The sequence below is a fragment of the Mus pahari genome, chromosome 12 (genome assembly GCF_900095145.1).
Source record: "Mus pahari chromosome 12, PAHARI_EIJ_v1.1, whole genome shotgun sequence".
Classification (NCBI taxonomy): Eukaryota; Metazoa; Chordata; class Mammalia; order Rodentia; family Muridae; genus Mus; species Mus pahari.
In genome coordinates, this window is record NC_034601.1 from 76174972 (window position 1) to 76190786 (window position 15815).

Consider the following 15815-nt stretch of genomic DNA (forward strand, 5'->3'; position numbering starts at 1 on the left):
GATCTGACGCCCTCTTCTGGAGTGTCTGAAGACAGCTACAGTGTACTTACATATAATAAATATATAAATCTTAAAAAAAATAAAATTAAATTAAAAAATATATTGGGGAAAGCATGGGAGGGTCAAAGTTCAAACCCAGAGGTGTAGCCTTGGGAAGGCGCATGGCTCTCCTATTTATAGTGGTTGACTGACCAGCCCAGCCAAAGGCTAGTCCCTTTGCTGCCGGTATCTAATCATAGTCAATCGATAAAGCTGTTTTAGCGGCATGGTTTCTAGATTGGATACAAACTTTTAGGATATCACCACTGCCCTTTTCTGTCCTAGGAGGCGCGATCGCCGCCTGCCTAATTCACAAGGCGTGCCGTGACCTTGGGTCGCCCCGGGCAGGCTGCAGGCTCACCACCCCGCTCGCCTTCTCTGCCTCTCGTGTGAGCCAGCTCTGCTCTCAGGAGAGCATGAAGGATCTTATTTAGTGGGCGGAAGGCAAACTTGGATACCCAGCAGGGCCGAGGTCACCTGTGACCCCGGGCCAGGCCAGGAAGGTGCCAAGGACACGGGGCTGAGCGCTCCTCCCAGGGCAAAGGTGGCGGGCAGCCCTTCCTTTCCTCGTGAAGAAACCCAGAAGCGCAGTCCCAGGAGGCCGCGCTAGCCCTGTAACCCTCCCAGTCACCTTGCACTGAGTCCCGAGCTGCCAGAGTCACCGCCGCCGCCACCGTTCTACTTCCGGCCCTGGCTCCGCCTACACACGCCTACCCGCCATCGCAAGGCACTATGGGCCGCGGCTTCAGTCGTTCGACGCTCACCGGACAGGAAGCGCCTCGAAGAGAGACTGCGACCGGACGCCTCTAGGTGAGACAGACGCCAAACAGGAGGAGGAAGTGTAGGGTAAGTGCTTCCGGGTCCCTCAGCGAAGACTCCGCCATCTTTCCTACACTTCACCCCCTTTCCCCTCTTGGAAACACTGCACTGTACGCATGCGTACTCTGGCCTGTCCCCTAGTTCAAGCTCCCTTCGGAGTCAGCGTCCCGATCCTTGGGGTTGGGGAGGTGGATGTAGTGTGGGGTAAAAGGAGCGCGTAAAAACAAACAAACAAACAAACAAAAAGCGGCGGGGGACGTTTGTGCCTCGTGAGCCCCCGTCGTGGCGGGCGTTTCGTGCCGCGCAGCCTGCTGGGAGTTGTAGTTCCAGGCCCAGGGGTGCCTGGGAGGCGGGAGAGGGGCTGGGGTTCCTTAGCGCCGATTCCGCGGGAAGGGCCCCGGGACCTCACCCTGCTAGTCGCGGGAGCGGTGCGGCTCGCCCGGAGAGGCGCTGGACCTGGAGCCCGCGCCGCCGCCGTTCCCAGCCGGCTGTGGAAGCGCGGGCGAGGGCCACGGGACGGATTCCGGAGCTGGTGAGTGCGGCGGCGGGCTGGCGGGGAGCGCGGGCCGGCGCGGGCGGCCTGGTTCCGGGGCTTGCCCCCCCCCCCCCGCGGCCGCCTCTGTGTTTTGTTTCCGCTGGGTCCCCGGCGCTGGGACTCCCATTTCCGTTCGTGGAGACTTGAGGGAGCGGGTGGGGAGGGGCGGGAGAGGCTGTGCGGGGAGCCGAGGGGAGGGGCGCGGCGAGCGGCGTGGCCGGGGCCGCGCTGCGGGACGCGGCGGAGTCGCCGGGCGCACGGGCGCGGTCCAGGCTCGGCGCGCTGGCCGTGCGCGCAGCCCCCGGGCGCTCCCGGGTCTCTCGGGAAGATGCCAGAGCCGTCTGTCACCCGAGTCAGCCATGCCCGCACTGCACATCCCAATGCCCTTCTGGAACTGTCCTAGAGTCGCCTCGGTGCAAGCGTTCTAATGCATAGGATGACTTTCTGCTTCTTTCCCGAAGGTGTCAGTGAAAGTTCGTATACCTTGCCAACTTTCCCCCTCCGCCCCCCTTTTGGGGGGGGGGGTTGGTGTAGTGCAGTGAACACAACGATGGGGTTTAGGGGATTCCACCCTTAGGGTCCACAGCATAGAGAATGGTGCCAGCGCATCGTTTCACGATGATGAACAGTCATCTGGAAACTAAATCCTTAGGCTGGCCAGTTCGACAGGTAAAGGCACTTGCTGCCGAGCCTGACTGCTCAGCCCTGGGAATCCAGATGGAAGGACAGAACAGACTGCCCTCTGACCTCCACAAGTGCGCATGCGCACCATATAAGTGTTTTGTCTGTGTCTGTGTGTGTGTGTGTGTACGTGTAAGTTTGTGTTGGGTGTCACATTCTAGCCTGGCTGACCTTGAACTTGCTATGTAGATTAGACCAGCCTCGAGTTTAAAGGTCTATCTGCCTGTTTTCAGAGCGGCATTAAAGGTGGGCTACCGTGCCTAGAAAAATAAGTGCATTGTTTTATTGGTTATTTTATTTATTTATATTTCAAATGTTGTCCCCTTTCCCGGTCTCCCCTCCTCAATTTTTTAAAACAGGTAGATTGAGCTAATGACAGGTCTGACTGCTGGCAAGAGCAAAACATTTTTACAGACAGATCCACCATTGATTGTCACATTCTTAGGTACCCCATGCCACTAAACACTAGCCACTTTGTTAGCATTTTTTTTCTTTCTTTTGTATTTGTTTAATACCTGGATGCCAACTGGGTTTAAATCCATTTTATCTTTACTACAAGTACAGAGCGTAAACTTGGGGATACGTAGTCATGACTGAGTCAGTTAAGTAAGTACTAAGTGAGGTTATAAATTTGAGGAGCCCAGGGAGGCCAAGTACTGGATTGACCCGAGTCTCTGGCAACTGTACAACAAGCCTACAGGACCAAAAAGAGAAATGGTAGTTTTGAGAACTCATATGCCCTTCACCAGAAGGTGGTTTTTGGGGGAAGTGAGGGGGATTTCAGACAGGGTTTCCCTGTGTTTGGCTGGCCTTGAACTCAGGTGCACCTGCCACTGCCTCCCAAGTGCTGGGATTAAAGGCATGGACCACTGCCTTCTGGCTCAATTTTTAACTTTTTAAAAAATTAATGAATTCATTTACTTTATATCCCAATCGTCTCCCTCCCTGTCCTCCCTTCACCCCATCACTCCTTCTAAGGGGAAGCCCCCCCTTCGGTATCCACCCTAGGGCATCCGGTCATAGTAGGCCAAGCCTGTCCTTCCCCACTGAGGCCCGACTAGGTAGTCCAGTTAGGGGAAGGGAATCCATTGCCAGGCTCAGACAGCCTCCACTCCAGTTGTTAGGAACCCACATGAAGACCAAACTGCACATCTGCTGCAAATGTGCAGATGGCTTTGGTTGGTGGTTCATCCTCCATTGGTCCAGTTTAGTTGACTCTGGAGGTCTTCCTGTGGTCCTTGACTCCTCCAGCTCCCTCATTCCCATCCCCAACTCCCCCATGAGGCTAACTGAGTTCCGGTGATGTTTGCCTGTGCGTCTCTGCATCTGTTTCCATCAGCAGCTGGGATGAAGCCTCTCAGGAGGGAGACAGCTATGCTAGGGTCCCGTCTGCAAGCATGACAGAGCATCATTAACGGTGCCAGGGCAGTTTTTAACTTCTAATCAGATTTGGTTTCTGTTCTTTCCTCATGAGACACAGATGCACATGCTGTCCTTTCCCTAATGTTGACCATATTTTCTAGGAAATACAATACAGTGTGGAGAGTTACATTTACAGTCCATTTCAGAATGCTTTCCATTGGTGCTTTTCTTCACACCCTGAAGTCTTTACCTTGGTGGGAGTTTCCTTTTTCTGTGCTGTGCTTTGCCAACGTTGATAGTTTGTCTTAACTTTTTTTTTTTTCTTTTTATCAGTTAATTGAAGATTTGATCTATTCCACTTATTAGTCCCTTCTCACTTTCAGGTGTTGTAGACACCTTTTCTGTTCTGTAACTTGTGTATTAACAGCAATTTTAATCTTTATGTAATCAAATCAGATTTCTAGCTAAGCAGTTGTAATCCATCTCCATGCTCAGCTTCAGGTTTGAATCCAAGTTGCTTTAATACAGTTGATGTATCTTTCATTTGCTTTTGTAATGACTTGAATTAACTTACTGATTTGTAGGCCAACATGTAATTCACCTGAGGTAATTGTTGTCTCAGAGGCTTACTGCCTCTGTCTGCTAACCTAGGCCTAGCCTTGGAGGATTCTAGCCTCCGTACAATCTTATCTAAGCCTAGAATGTTTTCAGCCTCTGAGACTTACTGCTGAATAAACTCATTCTTTCTAGCTCTCTCTGACCTCTGGCTGGCTGGTTCACTCAGCTGTTCCGGATCAAACGCCTCTCCTCGCCAACTGATCCAGTCTGATTTCTCTCTCAGCCTCTCCTGAGGTCCCTGTTTTGTCTCAGAGTAGCTCTAGCAATCTGTTCTAGTCTTCTGGCTTCTTATTCTCTAGCCTGTTCTATCTTTACCTATGTCTATCTTATTATCTCTTCAACCTGGCTATAGCTGTCTTTGTAAAACTGTCTCCTCTCTCTTCTTTGAACTCTGTGCACTGCTCTTTTCATGAGAGTTGGGCATGTATTCTGTCAAATCTTTCTGATTCATCACTTTGTCTGCCACTGTATTAGACTTCACTTACAAACATGGGTGCTTCCCTCTACGAACTAACAATTTTACCTTCATTGTTTGGATTAAAGGTGTGTCCTACGGGCATGTCTATATTCCTGCTAAAGGGATTAAAGCTAAGGGCTGAGCCACACTACAACTAGATACAGCCCCTCCCTCTCCGAGTAAATGACACACTCTTGGACTCAGAGTATGATTAAATATCCTGAACACCAACAAGTTCCAATACATAGAGTAATGGAGTCACCATATCAGGCTAACAGATGCCGCTTTAAACAAAAACTGGCTTATAAATGCTTTATGTGAGCTTTTACATATATAGAGTACCTCTCTCCCTCTGATTTAATTCAGTTTTAGTCTCTTGCATATCATTTTTGTTTGTATACATGAAGTTTAAAAAAAGAAAATCTCTTAACATTTAACTCTTCCAGGACTGAACTTTTGAAATTCTTCAACCATGACTAAGAGAGAAGCAGAAGAACTGATAGAAATTGAGATCGATGGAACTGAAAAAGCAGAGTGCACAGAAGAAAGGTTGATATTTCTGAATTGATCAATTTTAATATTATCAGTATGTCAAGTTAAAGTCAAGGAGCAAGCTAGTATGCTTGTTTTTAACCTGACTTCACAGTTTAGAGGATTAACATATTGTAGTTTGGTTTCTGTCGTCCTCATCTGACTTCATTTCTGCAATACTGGCAGCAGTGAGGTTAGTTGACCCATATCACATGGTTACAGTAGTCTGCACCCACCCATCTAAGGACACTCCCCCCCACCCCCCATTTAAGTGCTGGTGACTTTTATGACAAAGAGTTTAATTCAACCTGAACTTAACAATAGTTATTTATGAAAAACTGTTGAGGATAACTAAAAAGGATAGGCTGCTGTGCTTATAGCCAAAAAAATATGCCAATAGTCCTCACTTAGTCAAAAAAAAATTTTTTTTTACATTAACCAAGTATACTATTCTAAAGTAATATTATCATTTGTGGATTTGATTTATAAACTTTAAATGTTTTAAGAAAAATGTGATGTATATGTGATGTGTGTATGTTCACTAAAAACTTGGAAAATATGTAAATATAAAATGACATTTATCTGTATGCACACTTATGCATTTACATACTTGTATGTATGTGTTAAATGTGTGCATCTGCGTGCCAAAACACACAGGTAGAGATCAGAGGTCGGCCTCAGGCATTGGTCCTCATCATCATCCCATTTAGACAGGATCTCTTGTGTTTGCTGCTGAGTAGGCCCATCCAGCTGGCCTGTGGGTTTCTGGGGAGTCTCCTGCCTTGTCTCCCACCTCACCGAAGGAACAGTGGTGAGATGTCTGCTACCACACCTGGCTTTTCTTGGTTCTGAGCATCTGAACTCTGGGCCTCAACATGGACAGCAAGGGCTCCGCTACTCAGCTGTTTCCCTAGATACGCACTCATGTTTTATTAGGAGATTTAGTTTTAGTTTTAATTTTAATTATGTGTGTGGATGTGACTATATGCAGGTGAGCTGAGGTACCAGCAGAGGCACTAGTCACTAACCCTAACCCTAACCTTTTAGGTAGATATGAACCACCTGAAACCAACTCCTGTCCCTAAGGCTCTGAGCTACTGAGCCCCCATGGCACACGTATTTTTAGTACATGTTTTTGATAAATTTAGAGAGGTTTAAGTCATATTTAAACTAAATATGCTGTGAAACTTAATTCCTTAAATACTGCTTTTTCAGTCTCTTCCTTACCCTCCTGTAAGCATTTACAAAGAAATATGTACAATTACTTATCAAGCTTCAAACATATTTGAATTGTGAAATAACAGTCTACAAGAGCTCTAAGTAAGTTTTTAGAGACAATATAATTTTCTAAGAATAATAATACCAAGCAAGGCTAATTATAATTGGTTAGTATTTAAATTAAATTGGAAGTATTCGACTTACATTATTACATCTTATTAATTGATTAGTAGAAGTGATATATATGAAATTATGGTTTGACTTGGTGTTGATTTTGATCTGGGGGCTCATGTAGCCCAGGCTGGTTTATGTTTCTCTGTGGAACTGAGGGTGGTGGATGATCTTGAACTCCTCCTCCTCCTGTGTCTGCTTCCCAAGTGGCTTTGAGTATGCCACATCCCAAGAAATGCTACACATTTCTAAGGTCACAATATATTGCCATGTTTCTGGGCCTTAAATTCTTGAAAATAATTTGGGCTATAAAGGCAGACATTTACTCTTAAATAGTGTGTCTCCAGTATTTATTTATGTGCTGGTGCAAACATTTGTATGCATAATTAAGCGTATTTTCAAGAGTGCTTTAAGTTTCAAGTTAGCTATGGAATTTATTGTTCATATTGAGACCGCTAGTTGAGTCTGTTAGACAGCATCAAAGAAGAAATGAGTTGAGAATGTACTAGGAAAGAAGAGTCTCAAAGAGCTTGTGTGCTTTTGCTGTTGATTTTATTTTGAGCCAAGCGTTAGGGTGAAATGTAACTACTCACATTTATCTCCATTAACATTTAGCATTGTGGAACAGACCTATACCCCAGCTGAATGTGTAAGCCAGGCCATAGACATCAACGAACCAATAGGCAATTTAAAGAAACTACTAGAACCAAGACTTCAGTGTTCTTTGGATGCTCATGAAATTTGCCTGCAAGATATTCAGGTAAGGCTTATCTCTTGCAGATAGCTATAAGTAGACTTGATCTATGATATAAAATATGAGCACTTAGAAATGAAAATTCTTTCAACAAATTTCTTGTATCTAAAATTTAAAAGGTTGAGTAATAAAATTGGAATGAATGAATAATAAATCACGCATTCCTTTTTGCATTCATGAGTACTGAATCAAAATGGAAATGAAATTAAAGATGGAGTGATAGGAAGCACATTGACCCTGGAGACTAAAGAAGTGTGTGCTGACTGACTGACTTTGCTTTATGTGAACATTCTAACCTTTAAAGTGAGATCCCTTGACTAAATTGTGTCTATTTCCTTTATATTTTATTGGTAGTAACATTTGAATACTAGTTACTGTTTGTTGGCATTAAGTGCATTAGGATTTCCTGTTGTAGTATTACGATATGTTTAAAGCATCCTCACAGACTAGTTTTACATTTTTTTCCCAGGAGATATTACTACTAGGCAGTAAGATTGCTTAAGTAGTTTTCCATAACTTTTCTTAAACTCACAAATACTAGCATCTATGTACTTTTCTCACATAACAATATGAATGTATTTTGTCAGTTTTTGAAACTTGCTTTGCTTTATTCTTCACTGTCTGAAATCCTCCTGCCTATCTTTTGATACCATTTTTTCAATATATTAGAAAGCTTTGACCTGCTATTTTAAAAATGCAGATCCTCTGCAGTTACTTTTCACCAGATTCTATTATAATTAAAATATGTTAATGGAATTTATGCATTAGTTGCCATTTGTCATATTTTAATCTTTTTCTTTCAATATATATATCTAGAAAATGTTAATTGTGATTAGATATTGCTCTCAAAAAATTAAGGACTATGATTGTATGTACCTAAAACAACATATTAAGTTTTCTTCTTTGTAGTGAAAGATAGCATGGTCTTTTCAAAGCAGTTTTAGCATCTTATTAGAAGTGGAAAATGACCAAGGATTCCACATCAAGAAATTGTTCCTACTTAATGCTCACCTGCCACCAAAGAACAGTTCTTTTAAAACCATAATATTTACTACATAAATTGAGAATTGAAAGTAGTCACTAAATGTAAACTATATCTAGAGGGCAGAACATATAGGGTTAAGTTCTTACAGAACATTTCCAAATGATCCCATTTAATTGTATCAATCTTTAAAATGTACCATTGTTTTAGTAATATTCTGCTGTGATAGATAGAATACCTGGATTAGCCATAATGAAAGAAGACCTACAAAGTACTTACTATCATAGTCTCTCAGTGCATGGAAGTATGTGTAAATTGTTAACGAGAGCTGTCATTGGGTCTGCGGACACTTCATATCCCTTCTGGCACCTCTGCTCCCCTGAACAAAGCATGCCAGCTTCTTGTTACTCATGTCGGTGCAAGTATGCATTTGACATCACAGTGCCTGCTGCTTCTGGGAATACCTTTGTGTCAGATAAATGCCAGCTTGAAAGCTCCTCCAACAATCACTGCGTTGTACTTCTTTGAAGACTAAATGACATGCTGAAGCCTTGTCCTTGTTGTAATGTGCTGCTGTACTTAGGACCCGAGAGCTTTTCAAGCTAGCTTCTAGTGGATAATGCTAGCATCACTCCATTATAGCTTCTAGACACAGGAAAATCATGAGGTTAAGAGAATTTTTAAGTGATAGGAAAAGATTTACATTAACTAGTAGAAACTGCCACATTTAGTCAATACAAGGTGTTACACAATTTGTTTTGTTCCTGCTCAAGTTAAATATGAAGTCCACTTAACACTATAGGTTTTAGTATAAGACATTGTAAGTAATTGAAATTGTGATTATACTGTGGCTGAATTCTTAGTAATGAGAGTGATAGGAGACTTGCATGTTCAACAGTATATATGCAGACATATCTAGACATAGGATGCATATGTAAAAGCCTATTCCAAGCAGATGATCAGGTGTCAGAAGTCACAATTACTTTTATTCCATTAGTAAGCCATGGTAGAAAATGCATTCTCTAGAAGGGGATCAGAGTTGCAAGGCTATGGAGCTGACTACAGTAGATCCAGGGGTCAGACCATGGAGCCTTTAGTCAACAGCCTTTAGAGTTAATCCTAAGTTTTAATAAGTGACATTAGTTACAAGGGAGATATGACATGAGTATGTTGGCAAACTTAGATAAATTGTCAGCCACTAATTAACATCCTTTCTTATCATTATAAACATTGCATTCTCTTGTACTTTAAATGCATTTATAGAATGAAGAAATACCTAATTGTGTTTTTTAAGGTCCCAGCAGAGATTGCAGAGCCCCCATGGAAAGCTGCCACTTCAAACAGTCTTTCAGTGGCAGGGAATGACTGTAGAAGGTGTGCCTGGGACATGCGCAGCCCTGACTTTAGTCCTCAGTACAGGAAACTAGAAAAAATGACTTGCCTAGGGTTTTGCTGTCTTCCATTATGCTGTCAATGGAGAAACTATTTTTAGTTTTAGCATATAACCGTATGACAACTTCGATAATTAAATGCATTCTTATGATTTAATTAGTTTGCTCAGAAATGGTACAATGATTATACAAAACCATAGACAGTAATTTATTTAATGACTGAGCTAAAATAATTTTACTTGCCTATGTTAAGCTGGATCCAGACCGAAGCTTGTTTGATCAAGGAGTGAAAACAGATGGGACTGTACAGCTTAGTGTACAGGTAATTTCTTACCAAGGTAAGTTACCTTCATTAACAGGTATTGAAAAATTTAGTTCATGTTATGCCGGTCTTTTAAAATTTGTCTGCTGAAGGTATTTAAGATGAGTGTGTAGATAACCTATGTGATCTTCTTCTCATGTTTTTGCCTAATAGTTCTGTCTGTCAGGGTGAAGCTGAAAGCATAGGACACTGCATGCACGGCAGAGTGTGCTGTGTACTGATTGGCAAGCAGTAAAGAAGGAGAGTCACCATAAAGAGCTATTTTTTTCAAATATTTTTATTCTGCAAGAATTTCATGATATTTTTATTATCTTCACCACCATTTCTGCCCTGAACAGTTTATTATATTTTTAATAAACACTGTATCTTATTACAATTATATACCATTGTTCTTAGGGTGTAATTTCTAAATGTAATTCTGATTTATGAAATAGCTTTAAGTTTTTGCATAACTACATCTCCATTCAGAGTCTGTATAGTAATAAATCACTCACTTCAGCTTTCTTTCCTCTCCATAAAAAGCACGATTTGCAATAACAGAGGGCTTGAGTGTCTTTAGGATTGGGGTTAGTTGATTTGAACTTAATTGAACAAAGTCAGCAGAATTGTAGGATAGGAAGGCAAAGGAGCTGAAGAGGTGGCTCAGTCTGTTAACTGTCTATGAGTGCGCTTGAAGACCCGAGCTCAGATGCCCAGCACTCTGTATAAAGCTGACACAATGGTGCTTACCTAGAACCCTGTGTTAGGGAGCAGAGAAAGGAGAACCCTTGGGGCTTGTTGACTGTCCATTCAGATGAATTGATAAGGTTCAGAGCCAGTGAAACCGCCTGACTCAAAACCTAAGGTGAGAAAGACTGAGGAAGATGGCCCAGTCTCAATGCTGATTTTCATGTGCACGCATCCACCTGTGTGCACCCACACAGATAAAGTGAAAAGAAAGCAGACAGAGCTCAGCACAGTTGTTTGTAGTCCTCATACTTGAGAGGCAAAAGCAGGGAGATAAAAAAGTGTGGCATGATCCTAAGCTCTGTAGTGGGTTTGTGGCTAGCCTGGGCTGTGTGCAATCCAGTTTATTTGTGTGTGTATGGGCATGGGGGAGGGGAGGGACTCGTCTTAATTTTTTAGGAAAGTCTCTAAAATCTTAGAATGGGAAGCTACTCACTTATGCACTCTAGTATGGTTTCTGTTGTTTTTTTTTTTTTAAATTCATGTCAATACTTTTTTTTAAATCTCACTATTATAAGTGGCACTTTTCCCATGTGGTAATTGTTGGTAATGTTTGTCAAGTTATTGCTAAAATTTATAACACTAAGTTAAAGAATTTTTAGATATTCTTTACATAGGTGTTTAATTTCATTATATTTGCTTTTACTTTTTTCTTCAATACACATTTTTATTTTTCAACTGTTTCAAGATAAATTGCAGACATGATTCTCTTCTATCTCTAAACATATCAGCACCCATGTTTCCTTAAACACAAGGCCTTAGGGTGAGCATACAGCTCAGTGCTGGTGTATTCTCTTATGTGTGTAAGGCCCTGTATGTGATCCCCAGCACTGCAGGTAAACAATACGTAAGCATTCTTTTATAAATCACATTATAATTACCAAAACCAGAAAATTGATTTGACACAGTATTGTCTTTATTGAATTGTATTTATTGGTAATAAGGATCTTTTCACATTCTCACTATTTCAAGAGCATCACTATTTTTTCTCATTTGGAAAAATAAATTTCATTTCTTTGTAACTTCAGGTTTTATTTACATTTGTACTTTTGTTTCTATCTGCTGTTAGGAATCGAGCCAAAGTTAAACATTCTTGAAATTGTTAAGACTGCGGAAACAGTCGAAGTGGTCATTGATCCGGATGCCCACCACGCAGAAGCAGAAGCACATCTCGTTGAAGAAGCCCAAGTGATAACTCTTGATGGCACCAAGCATATTACAACCATTTCAGATGAGACCTCGGAGCAGGTGACAAGATGGGCCGCTGCACTGGAAGGCTACAGGAAGGAGCAGGAGCGCCTTGGCATCCCCTATGGTAAGGAGACAGCCGTTGTTATGTGCAGGAAAGGATAAATTAGTCATACAAAACACCGCTGGGATATGACAGAACATTTGTAATGTAGACTTTATAGAAAGAATACTGATTTTTATATATTTGTTTTGAACTGTAATATACTCAGAACACATGATGAACAAATACTCTGCTGATTTCTAGGACTACAGAGAATTATTATAAGAAATACTACCCTTAGCATGCTCACAGTGTAGTGGAAGAGAAAGAAGATAATTGAAAATAGGCTATTGTCATAGAGTTTGAATTAATAGTAATAACTGTAAGTCAATAACTAACACAAACAAAGCATGTCATTTGAGCCTTAAAGAAATGAAGCTGGGTAGTTTGAGGAAAGCCAAATGGAGTTGAGGCCATAGTTCACAAAGTCAGTGCAAGCTTAGGCTTGTGTAGCAGGCCTTTTCTCAAAAATCAAACAGGAATGTCATAGGGATCCTGGTCTGAAGAAGGAAAGGGCGGGTTTATTCTGAGAACTGTGCTTCCATGAAGGTTGTTCAGACAGGAGACACTCAGAACAAGCTTAGACTGGGGTGGATGCAAGGGCACTGTGTGGGATCAAGAGTTCTCTCTGACGCCATAGAACTGTTCTTGATTAGGGAAAGTAATAACTGAAGAAGTGACTGTGTGGAAAGAAGACAAGAGCATGTTTTTGTTGTTTGTACTATAGCAATACTGTCCAGATTAGCATAGACTGGGGTGAAAACATAATGAAGTCAACAGATTGTGAACATGAGAGAGGATATTCAAGCTTCAGTGTCTAGGGCAATAGTTTTGAAACTAGTGGGTTGCAGCATCGTTATTAATGTCATGGGACAATTGTATGCAACACACTGTGGTAAATTCTTGGCTAATGATACAGAAGAACAGAGCAAACCTTCTTTAACCCTAGCTTCAATGCCTTATGCTTGCAAGGCAAGCCCTTGACATCTAAACTAGATTCATAGCCATAGGCATACATTTGACAGTCTTTAAGGATCATGGCATTTTTGGTATGAAAAAGATTTTTTTAAGGGAAAGTGTTGCTAGCACTTGATTTCGAAGTAAAGTACACAATCAGTTTCAGGACTACAAATCTCAGGCTGGAGATACAGATGCTGTACGGAGTTCATTCATATTGAAATTGTAATTTGAAGCCATAAAAGCCATAGTCTTTTGAGAGAAGCAACCTGGAGAAGAATGCAGTATTACTAGTTCCAAGACTAATTGTAGAACAGGGGAAGGAAAAAGGAAATAGGAAAACCAGATGCCAGGTGTAGTGGCACACATCTTTAATCTCTACACCCCAGTGACAGAGGCAGAGAGATCGTTTTGAGCTCCCAGTCAGTCAAGACTGCATAGTGAGACTCTCCAAAACAAGACCCAAAACTAATGGCACAGTGGAAGAGAGAAAGAAACAACTATATAGTATCACTGCTGTTGAAGGAGAGTTACAGGCAGTTAAGACTTGAGATGCTTCTGAGAACGTCAAGGATAGGAATAGCATCTAGTTTGGTCATCAAAGAATTATTGTTCAACTTTGATATAAAATAGTGTTGGCTTAGATAAGCTGAATAGTAGTCAAAGTAGAGAACATTCATTAGAACTTTTTGAGGCAATACAGAAGAAAAGCATTAGGGAAATGAATTAATCAGACAGCTTATGCTCTTATTATGTCTGTCAGTAATAAGTACTTCAGTATTTGCATTGCATCACCTACTTTATTTAGACACGGCTTAAGTTGTACACGTTCACTAGCGTCCTTTTCTAAGCAAATACTGCACTATGAAGGAGACTTAGCCTTTGAGGAATGTAGGAGCCCTGAGGGGTGGTGGCCTTCTGGAACCAATTCCCCACAATTGCTAAGGGATAACTACATGCAATTCCTTATTGTAACAAGTAGAAATTTACTTTAGGCCTCTGGAACTTAGTGTGGATAGTTTATTTGACCTTTGTGATGATGGAAAGTCAGGAATCACCTGAGAAGAAGTGCTGAGAAGGGAAGAAAGGGCCATGAAAGCTCCTAGTAATGTTCTGAGTCTTTGCTGGATTCCCACAGGCCATCCTTAATAGCAGAGCTTCAGGAGGTAATTGGTAATGAGCACAGGCAGTAAGAGCATTGAGTTGCTGCGGCTCAAGGTCCTACCAGGAGTGGCGCTTACTTAAAAGTACATTTAAAACACTTGAGCTCATCGTTGATAAGATTCTGTTTTTTCTATACATACATACAGTTCCTTGACTAATTAATTAATTCCAAGCAACACTGAAATAGAATTGACTAGTTACAGCTACTTAAAGTCTTTGAATTATGGACCTACCTTGGGAAATTCCCAAAGTTCATATTACTGTGAACCAGTTTTCTATCTTGACAGCAGCTTAGACACTTCTTCACTCATATGGTTTTATGTGTGGGTATTTTTAGTATTGCCCATTCAACTAATCTGAAGATGAAATTAATAACAATAGTTAGAAATCTACCCAATTAAAAATTCATGTTTTTGCCAGATTCCAACATCTAAGACCATGTAGAGTCTAAAATATAAACATATTCACATACAAAAAGAGATTATATCTAAGACTATCCAATTCTATAGCTCTCTGTCTTCTCCACATTCGTCCACTCCTTTGTTTAGTCTTCTGTCACAAGTCTGATAGAAAGAAAGAAACGCCTCTGAGAAGGCAGCTGTGCACCCGCCCTGCTGCCTTGGGCCCTGCTGCCGTGGGTCCTGATCTCTAGCCGCAGCTGGGTTCTTCTTCATAGCCTTTTCTCATCACCTTTGTTACCTCACCTTGGAGTGGAGGAGACTTAGCTTGCTTCTGTGGACAAGAGAGCAAGGCTTTAACTCTTATGCTGGGGACTTGCTGCTGTGTGTGGTGCAGTGTGTGTGGTTTGGTTTGCTTTGTTTGAGGTGAAGGTTTCCCATGTTAGTCGTCCAGCCTAAGCTTCCCCAGTGCTGCAATCGCAAGCATCTGGCTTCCCTCTCCCAGTCACCGACTGATTTGTAACTTTTGTCTAAGTTCCTCTAGTCACTCTAGTGTGGACGCCCGCCTCGCCAGCAAGGAAGACGCCACACAACAGGATCCTTCTGCACACGTTTATTGGGAGAGCTTGATTGCTGTGGCAAAAGACCCCAAGCCCGAAAACTGGTGCTGCTTATATATGCTTAGAATAGGCGTGGAGCCTCCTGATTGGATATGCCATCAGAACCTCATTAACATGCTCCAGGGCGAGCAGTGACTCAGCTGATACATGAATGCATATGTGCACATTGCTTGTTTATCAAGAAAGCATGCAGGAAGTCGGCGCCATCTTGTAATGGCGAATGACCTGGCTTCCACACTCTAGGACTGCTCATTTGTGGTAGAACCGTGAGTGTAGTTAGACAACTGTTAAGTGTCTGAGTAGAGTATTGACTTCATTTTTGTTGTTTGATTAGTTGTCTGGCATTCTAGCCCAGGCTATCCTAGAACTCACCATGTAGCCCAGCTTGCCTTTGTCCTCACGGCTGTCTCCTGCTCAGCCTCCTCTAACTGTCCTGGTTTTAGTTACATAGGTTTCGGTACATATGAAGACTTTCTTTCTCCTACACCGAGTGGTCAGCTGTTGGCTTTTCTCTTTTTCACGTATATCTGGACGCAGTCTCCACGTGTGTCCAGAGCTGGCCTCTCGCCCCTGGTCTCTGGCATTCGGCTTGCCTCCTCCATTACCCATTACCTAGAGAGCTTTGGCCAGTTCTCTAGGTACCATGCTTTCATTCCATTTACAGATTGTCTAGAAAGGGTTCTGAAAAAGACTTTACACTTCCAAACAATATTTGTTTTACTCTGCTCTGCTGATGGTACTGTCTGCATAGCATGGTACAGCTCACTTTTACATTTCAT

At 42.2% G+C, this 15815-nt stretch overlaps 2 protein-coding genes across 9 annotated transcripts in view; one reads left to right on the forward strand and one right to left on the reverse strand.

Moving 5' to 3' along the window:
• Atp5pf (ATP synthase peripheral stalk subunit F6) overlaps window positions 1-1475 on the reverse strand; it is an 8983-nt gene extending 7508 nt beyond the window's left edge. Inside the window, exons 1-2 of one of the 3 annotated variants that reach the window (XM_021209310.1) lie at window positions 1268-1475; window positions 671-845 (exon numbers count right to left, since the gene is read on the reverse strand). The gene's annotated coding sequence lies outside the window, so the exon portion shown is untranslated. Of the gene's footprint in view, window positions 1-670; window positions 880-1267 lie in introns of those variants that run through there. The other 2 variants (XM_029544332.1, XM_021209313.1) reach the window with 2 other exon arrangements.
• Window positions 787-15815, forward strand: part of Gabpa (GA binding protein transcription factor subunit alpha) — a 28320-nt gene continuing 13291 nt past the window's right edge. Inside the window, exons 1-5 of one of the 6 annotated variants that reach the window (XM_021209307.2) lie at window positions 787-885; window positions 4958-5060; window positions 7047-7191; window positions 9812-9896; window positions 11676-11921. In XM_021209307.2, coding sequence (XP_021064966.1) covers window positions 4984-5060; window positions 7047-7191; window positions 9812-9896; window positions 11676-11921 — 553 coding nt within the window. In that variant the 5' untranslated portion in view covers window positions 787-885; window positions 4958-4983. Of the gene's footprint in view, window positions 886-970; window positions 1391-1703; window positions 1867-4957; window positions 5061-7046; window positions 7192-9811; window positions 9897-11675; window positions 11922-15815 lie in introns of those variants that run through there. The other 5 variants (XM_029544329.1, XM_021209306.2, XM_029544328.1 and 2 more) reach the window with 5 other exon arrangements.